Source organism: Cervus canadensis, chromosome 10, assembly GCF_019320065.1.
Source record: "Cervus canadensis isolate Bull #8, Minnesota chromosome 10, ASM1932006v1, whole genome shotgun sequence".
Taxonomy (NCBI): domain Eukaryota; kingdom Metazoa; phylum Chordata; class Mammalia; order Artiodactyla; family Cervidae; genus Cervus; species Cervus canadensis.
Genome location: NC_057395.1, coordinates 7691457 through 7700428, shown reverse-complemented (window position 1 = coordinate 7700428; position 8972 = coordinate 7691457). Strand labels below are relative to the sequence as shown.

Genomic DNA, 8972 nt, shown 5'->3' with positions numbered 1-8972 from the left:
TTCAAAAGCCTGTTCTGTATTGCTGTGTCTCTTTTTCTGTTTTGCATATAGGGTTATCGTTACCATCTTTCTAAATTCCATATATATGTGTTAGTATGCTGTAATGTTCTTTACCTTTCTGGCTTACTTCACTCTGTATAATGGGCTCCAGTTTCATCCATCTCATTAGAACTGGTTCAAATGAATTATTTTTAACGGCTGAGTAATATTCCATGGTGTATATGTACCACAGCTTCCTTATCCATTCATCTGCTGATGGGCATCTAGGTTGCTTCCATGTCCTGGCTATTATAAACAGTGCTGCGATGAACATTGGGGTGCACGTGACTCTTTCAGATCTGGTTTCCTCAGTGTGTATGCCCAGAAGTGGGATTGCTGGGTCATATGGCAGTTCTATTTCCAGTTTTTTAAGGAATCTCCACACTGTTTTCCATAGTGGCTGTACTAGTTTGCATTCCCACCAACAGTGTAAGAGGGTTCCCTTTTCTCCACAGCCTCTCCAGCATTTATTGCTTGTAGACTTTTGGATAGCAGCCATCCTGACTGGTGTGTAATGGTACCTCATTGAGGTTTTGATTTGCATTTCTCTAATAATGAGTGATGTTGAGCACCTTTTCATGTGTTTGTTAGCCATCTGTTGTCTTCTTTGGATAAATGTCTGTTTAGTTCTCTGGCCCATTTTTTGATTGGGTCATTTATTTTTCTGGAATTGAGCTGCAGGAGTTGCTTGTATATTTTTGAGATTAATCCTTTGTCTGTTTCTTCATTTGCTATTATTTTCTCCCAATCTGACGGCTGTCTTTACATCAAGCTATTTTGAGAAATCGGTCTTTTTCTATCCATCTCTTAAAGAACTGAGTTCTCACATAGAAGGCCAGTGAGTGTGCTCAGTTTGAGTTCCAGAAACTTAAAGCAAAGCAAAATAGCACCTTTCCAATTAGCCTGTTTCCAAATAAAGTAAGTGACCAACTATATGTCCACCCTCAGCGTTTTAACCAAAATCAAAGAGAGGTACTGGTTCTTCCTGTTTTTTAAAATTCTCAACTCTATGGATAAGGAACGTCTGTACCTGCCATGAACTTTACAGTATCAGATATTAAGGTCTGTTGATGAAATATGTATAACAATGTTAAGAGAACTCCTCTCTTTATATAAATGTTTCCCTTTGGATTGAATAACCCATCAGCACGTTTTTATTCTGAACGTTTAACACAAAAAACTCCGTGTAGTCAGCACCTCTGTGTGGGGCACCCAGAAGTGCGGAACAGCAGTCTTTCTGTTGATGCCACTTCTCTGGGCCATGTCGAAAACAGGAAGGACCAGTTTCAAAGGGGCAGATAAACAAAGCTGAGAACCCTCATCTTCCAGAAGTGAAGACACTTACTTGGCCTTCAGCGTCTCCTCCTGAAAGTTCCAGTGTGGGTCTTCCACCAGCTGTAATTCCCGTAACACCCTCCCAGGCTTGTAAGCTGCATTGATGAGCATGCTAAGAACCTGTTGGGAAAAACAAGGAATGGCCGTGAACCTCAACTGCATCCATTTCTGCTAAAATGAGAAAGCATCCCGCTGACACTTCCGGGGTATCTGCCCTGCACCTCTATTCAGTGATAGGCTGGATGGAGTCAGAGAGGACAGTTTGCAGACTGGCACCAATGACGTCTCCATCAATGGGACAGGAAGGCAGTGAAATCCAAGGCCTCTGCCTGGGAGACTGTGAGTCGCTGGGGGGCAAGAGGGGCGGGGGTGGCCAGCTCTCGCTAACCTTCCAGACTGCATAAAAACTGGACTGTTCTCTCCAAAGGTCCACTGATCATCCTTCAACTGGATTCCCCTTCAGTACGATCAGTTACTAAGAATTCCATCTTATTCTTAAAAATATATTTCAAGAGAATCACTAAGACGGGTATGACAGATTCGTGCCCACACTTTTGAATAAGCTTCAAATATCTGTACAGAGGGTTAACAAATTATTTGAAACTCACCTAATGCTGACCCAACTTATGGATATGTAACATTAGGACAATCCTCAGAGATGGGAGTGTTTTGAAAGGAAGTCTGAGTATCTGATGTCATCTGACAACTTCCTCAAACTACCCCTTCACTCGCAAGTCCCAAGTGCAAGAAAATAAGCATATGGCCAGAACCACTGCAATACGCCCAAGGACCAGACACTCCCTCTGAAGACTCAGCTTCAGGCTCTGAGACACTCGTCTTTCCAAAAGCAAACCCTCACTACCAACAAATATTTGTGAGTTCTGGCAGGCTCGTGCTGCCGCTGCTGCTGCTGCTAAGTCGCTTCAGTTGTATCTGACTCTGTGCGACCCCATAGATGGCAGCCCACCAGGCTCCCCCGTCCCTGGGATTTTCCAAGCAAGAATACTGGAGAGTATTGCCATTTTCTTCTCCAGGCATGCTCGTGAGCCATCACTATTGGGATACAGAGAGCAAAAAAAAGAAGTCAAAGTGCAACACAGCACATAAAGGAACCCTGAGACCTCGGGGGCTTGCTCCATGAAATGCCCACTCACTGAAGACCTACCTGCCCCGTGCCGGACCCCAGAGCACAGAGACAGGACACGGAGCCACTGCTCCTGAAGTCCCGCCCCAACCAGACGAGGAATGAGCCAGGCTCTGAGTTCACGTGCTGTGTTTCAGCAAAAACCCACTACGAGACTGAGAAAAACCTCTCACTGAGTTGGGAGGCCACTGGCCGGATTGCTGAAGCGCCTGCGATTCTGTGGAGGAGACCAGCACACTGTCCACGAGAAGGAAAGAGAAGACAGCTGCGTGCGGGTGTGCATGCCCAGTCGTGTCTGACGCTGTGACCCTATGGCCTGTAGCCCACCAGGCTCCTCCATCCATGGGCTTCTCCAGGCAGGAATACTGCAGTGGGTTGCCATGCCTTTCTCTGGGGGATCTTCCCGACCCAGGAATTGAACCCGAGTCTCCTGCAGTTCCCGCAATGCAGGCGGATTCTTTACCGCTGAGTCACTGGGGAAGCCCCCAGATGAAAGGCATGTGGCAGAAATGTTCACCTTTCAGTTTTCAGGTACCTGGCGTGTTCCAGGATGTAACCGGCATGGGCTGCACCCTGCTTTAATTCTGAAAAAGAAAGCTTTATGACCACTGAGGATTTGATCTTAAAATATTCTTTACTCTCAGCAGTTAGCCTGACAAGTGTCTTTTTCTCATCTGGGCAGCATTTTGCTGTGTTCCAAGGTGCCTGTAAAGGGCCACCAAGAGAACACAGTTCCGTCAAGCACTCAACGGCCAGAACACGGCAATACAAGCAGTTCTGGTAAGTTTATGTTTTCTCTATTAGAATAATCATCTGGTTTTATTTTTTATTGTCAGTACAATTTACAGAAACTGAGTTTAAAAATAAATCCAATTGGTCCTGGCTGAAATCACACACCAAGTGTTTATCAACAGACAATAAAATCTCACCCCAGTCTTGTCACGGTGCTTCACTGAGAAAACCCCAGAGCTACATCTTATTTGTACATCGAAATGTATTTTGTGACTGTGAAAAGCAAATGCCTTCCAGACTTCAATTCAGAGTGGAAACGGCCTGCAATTAAATCGTAAACAGCATGCGATATTGAGTAATTTTCCTATGGCTTCTCCCGATGTCACATCGTATGTCTCTAAATTCAACAAGCTCTCTACAAAACCTTGGAATTGTGAGCGGAATAATTTGTGTGTACCTGACACTGTGGTGCATTAGAGTTCTCTCCATGAAAATAATGAAGTTGACAGCTGTTACGAAGACCCAAGTTAGACTGAATTACTGAACCTTGCAAAGCATCAGAATTCACGTCATTGTGCTCTTGACCACAAAAGGCAGCACACAACTTGTCCCCAAATAATCGACAGGGTGTTTGCTGTGAAGCCAATGAATACTATTCCCAATAAACTGGCGTGAGATTGGTCTGAGTAACTCCAGAGGGAAATTGGCGCTACAGCAACATCTCCCTGGATTTCTAAGGGTTCATGAGGTGTGTATTTATTATCACAGAGAAGCAATAGCCTTTATACAGCTGGACGGGTCTGGGATGGGAGCTTTCCCTCCGTCTCAGGCATATGGGGACACAGCAAGAAGGTGGCTGCATGCAAACCTGGAAGCGAGTCCTCACCCACCTGCCGGGCTGGCCCCCCATGGAGGACCTGGAGCCTCAGACCTGTGAGCATCCATGTCTGCGTCCTGAGCTGCCTGGTCCAGCCCATGGTGCCCTGTGACAGCGGCTCGAGCCCACTGGACACCATCCCCTCCCACCTCACCCCCGCTTCCCCTCCCCTGGACTGTCACCCTCTGTGTGTGCACTGGGCTTCAGCCTCCCGACTTAAAGGAGGAAAACTACTTTCTCTCTCCATCTCTCATCTTTGGTCCCTCACCTCACTCCTGTCTCCACAGATGGTTAAAACCCTCAAGAACCGCCTACACCCATGGACTCCTCTCTCTCTCCTTCAGCTTCTCAGGGACACGATGCAATGGGGCTTCCCGGAAACAGGTCTTATCAAGATTGCCTGAGATGCCAGCTTTGCCAAGAAGGAGTCCTTCTCAGCCTTGTCCTATTCCACGCCGTCAGCAGCTGGTGGCGCTGCCTCCACTGCAGACACTTTCTACCCTTACCCTCAGGACCCCAGGCTCTCATGATCCTTCTGTGCCCCCCCAAACGACAGTGACCTCAGGGTGCAACCACTAGACTGTCCTCCTCCACCTGTATTCACCCTACAAGGCACCTGGCTGCCAACACCGTCCACACACTAGCAAACCCATGGCCACCAAATGTGTGTTGGACTCTCACACCCATCTCCAACTGGCTGGACAACAGGCAAACTCGCATGTGCCGAATCAGACAGATTTACCCTGTGCCACAGCTCCTTCTCCTTGCTGTTAAGGCCTCCGTGAATTCTGTTATTCCAGGTCACTAGGAAACCCTCCCTGTATCCAAAACATGTTGATTTGTTTGTTTACCATCACTCTCTCTAGAACCTAATCCTCGAGAAATCAGGGGCTTCATTTTGTTCATTGCTTTATTCACCGTAGCTAGAACCATGCCTGGCAACAGTAGGTGCTCAGTAAACAATTTGGGGAATTTCTTCAATGAATTTCAAGATGGGCACTGAAATTAAATTATTCTGTACATCTAAAAATTAATGAATGATTGATTCTCACCAAAAACTTATTTGGTACCATAAAATCTATGTCTTTGGAGGGAAGCTCAGGAGATAGCACTTGCCACTGATTTCCTTTCCTACAAAATCCTACCCTATGGTGCAATGAGAAAATTCAACAAAGGTATCTCATCTTCTTTATAATAAACCTTAACAACAAAAAAATTACATTTTTCCCAGCCTTCCCGGACACTGTCTACTTAATTCCTGTGTCACACATTACATATGTACTATAGTTTCCACCATCCACATGCTTGGTACATAGTTCTCAATGGTCAATGTTCAGCATAAAATCCAGAGAATATCATCCAGAGGCGTGTCTGCATCTCTGACTTTGTTGACTGACTTAACTGGGTGCCACGTAGGCAAGACTTTTCCTCTTTCCAGTATAACCTGAAATGCCTAAGTCCTTGCTCTGAGGCCGTGGGCAGGGGGGAATCAACTCACCTGGGGGACACAGCTCCTGCTCCCCTTGACCTCCCTCCCAGCTTCCAACACAGCGCCCACCAGCACGTGCTTATGACTCCTGAATTGCTTTGGACCTGTCTAAATGGACAGATGGATGGAAGTACGATGTTTCATTCTCTCCTTGGTTCCCACGGCTAGGAGACTATCTGACATGACAGTAGCTGCTACGTGTGCAATAACCGATCGAAAGAGCCTCGGAAGGTGTAGATGGGCAAAAAGAAACATACATGGACCGTTCAGTCCTCACACCGACTTCTGCACTTCCTGAGGCTAGAGAGCTACTAAGCCCACAGAAGCAGACTGAGAGAGATGTCTCTGGTCCACTGCCCTCTCAGAGCTCAAGACCACCACACCTCCCACACAAATGCCAGTGTGGTGCCCACATGCACAGACCTCATCTACCTCTAGAAGAACCAGGGGGAAAATAGCCATCAGTCTACATTTTCCAAAGTCAGAGAAACCTTTAACTATGAACACCCCTGATGGCCCGATAAAGCAAACATGCTCTGTCTTTGCTCCAATGATCTCCTTCTCCATAGGTAAAATGCAACCTGAAATCAAACACAGGTCCAGGGCAGGACTATTAGCATAAAGACTGGCTTGGCAGACTCACATTTTTCTTGCACTCAAAGAACTAAAGCGCTTACTTCTTTTTTTCCTCTCTTTCCTGCCTTGTGCATTTTCTGAACATCAGCAAAAAAACTAGTTCTGTCATCAAAAAACTGCTTTGGCCTGGCTTTTAAACTTGGCTGCTGGCACCTATCAGAGACTCGGTCAGGGCTAACTACTGTTGACCAAGTATGTAGCAAAGTAAACCAGTCAAGCCTCAGAGAGAGACTGGCCCTGTGGTCACCATGTTTGTTAACAGGGCCCCCAGGTGGCCACGGACCTCACAATCATGTGAGTGTGACACGGTCTCACAGGGACTTTAAACAAGTACCAGGTTTGTGTCAGTCCCCTGTTCCATTCTGATGGCTGGCGACAAAGTCAGCAGAAATACAGGCAGGGGACAAGGCTGCGGCAAGGATGACCTCACGGGCTGAAACTGCTGGGGGACTTGGGAGCCCATTCCTGGTCTAGGGGCCTTATTTTACACGGGGACAGGAATTCCCATGTGTAAGCTGGGCTTGGTTTCTTCTCTGACCAAGTCTAACATCTGCAGGGTCTACAGTCTGTGTCAACTTACACAGTTTGCAGCTCACCTCCCACCCCGACCTCCTTGAGGCCCTTGAGAGGGACTGCCCGCCCCCAACACCATCTCCCTTTAGCTATCAATTTCTCTTCAATGGGGTCCACTCGCCACTTAGGCTGGGCCACGCCTCCAATGATTTGGGGATGTAAAATATGAAGGTGATGGGTCTAAAGAAAAGCAGGCCTAAATAAGAATACAGGCCAAGCACCAGGGGTGGGGTGCAGGCCCCAGGACTCTCTGGACTCAGATTTCTGCACTTTCCAGGCCTGGCCCTGTGGTCCGCACATTCAAGGTGCTTCCAGCGTTCCTTCCCGTAATCCTGCCGATGCTCCAGGGCGCTCAGATGCTTTTCCAGTCCCTAGAGCGGGCGGCCCCCTTCCCCGACCCCACAGGCCCTGTTCTTGATACAAAGCGCAGCTCATGTAAGTTTGTTCAGTGGGTAAACAGATGGATAAACAGACCCCTTGTGCCCAAGGAACTACAACACACTCATCATGGTGCACGTGATGTTCTGGGCATGCTTTTTTGTCACAAAAACAGGAATGTGACTATATGAAGGTTCAAGATAGGTCACCTTTTTAAACAGAAGAGTGATGATTCACCAAAGATTTTACTCAAATGTAGTGAGCGTTTCCGCTGACTTGGGAAGGGAGGGGCCCAACCTCCCCACACCCACCAACAGAAGAGAGTCTTCCTGGGCTGGAACACTGCTCCCATCTGTGTATGACCACCTTCAGACCGCAGGATGGAGAGGAAGGGGGTGCTTGGCACATGAATGGACCCAAACTCCTATGACTCCCTCAGGGACTGTGCCCACCCCCATCACCCCACCACCATCCGTGGCCGTGGATGAGCTTTACCTCCTTAAGGACCAGCACGCATTTGCCTGGCCCCACCGACTGCGGCAGCTCAGCGATCCTGCCCTTATTGAGGTAGGGGCCCGAGAAACACCGGTGGTTGATGAAAAGCTGAGGACAGCAGTACTTCCCGTTCACTGTTCCTGCGCGGAAGAGAAACATGGTCGAGGCTCCAGGACCCACGGCTTAACCCGCTGCTCCAGCAAAGTTACCCAGAGGGGCCTTGAGTCTCCCTATCAGATACTTTACATCCACCATGCTCTGTGAGTTCCAGGGGTACAGCACAATGACTCAGTTATCCATATTTATTTAGCTGATGTTGTTGACCAGTCACTGAGGTGTCCGACTCTTTGCGACTCCATGGACTGTAGCCTGCCAGGCTCCTCTGTCCATGAGATTTTCCAAGCAAGAATAGTGGAGTGTGTTGCCATTTTCTTCTCCAGGGGATTTTCCCAACCCAGGGATCAAACCTGCATCTCCCGCATTGGCAGGTAGATTCTTTACCACTGAGCCACCATGGAAATCATATATATATATATATATATGTTCTTTTTCAGAGTCTTTTCCTTAAAAGTTATTACAAACACCGAATATAGCTCCTCGTGCTCTACAGGCTTGTCAGTTATGTACTTTATATATTATATACTTTATATGTACTTTATATATTACAGTGTGTATATGTTCACCACTGCCCTACACCCAGGCCAACACCTGATATGGCAGGGCTTCCTCACTTTGCCAGCCTCAGGGACATGAAATGTGCCTCCCAGGGACTTAAATATGCATTTCCCTCATGGGTCTTCCAGCTTGGAAAGTGAACAGGCAAGGTGTTGATTTAGTTGTGTCTCAAAGGTGCCACGGGGAAAAGCAGAACAACTAAATGGTAACATCAGTGGAACCCACTGGACATCTACACACGGGATGTGGTCACAGGACCAGCTAAGATCCACCCTCTCCCACGGCTGCTCCAAGCCAGGCTGCACTAACAGTGGTCTCTCTGTGTAAAAACTTGTTATCAAGAGAGTAACACTGACATGTATCTATAAAGGAGGCTGAGTGCCAAGAACTGATCCTTTCGAAAGGCGGTGCTAGAGAAGACTCTTGAGAGTCCCATGGACTGCAAGGAGATTAAACAAGTCCATCCTAAAGGAAATAAACCCTGAATATTCATTGCAAGGACTGATGCTGAAGCTGAAGCTCCAATACTTTGGCCACCTGATGCAAAGAGTTGACTCACTGGAAAAGACTCTGAGGCTGGGAAAGATTGACGGCAAAAG

The 8972-nt window shown here is 47.5% G+C and overlaps 1 protein-coding gene across 7 annotated transcripts in view; it reads right to left on the bottom strand.

Annotated features, from left to right (window-relative positions):
- The window catches only part of SFMBT2 (Scm like with four mbt domains 2), a 185115-nt gene that overhangs the window by 21935 nt on the left and 154208 nt on the right, over positions 1-8972 (bottom strand). For all 7 annotated transcript variants that reach the window (XM_043478507.1, XM_043478505.1, XM_043478504.1 and 4 more), the window contains 2 exons: positions 7699-7838; positions 1385-1494 (listed from right to left, as the gene is read on the bottom strand). In XM_043478507.1, coding sequence (XP_043334442.1) covers positions 1385-1494; positions 7699-7838 — 250 coding nt within the window. The remainder of the gene's footprint in view (positions 1-1384; positions 1495-7698; positions 7839-8972) is intronic.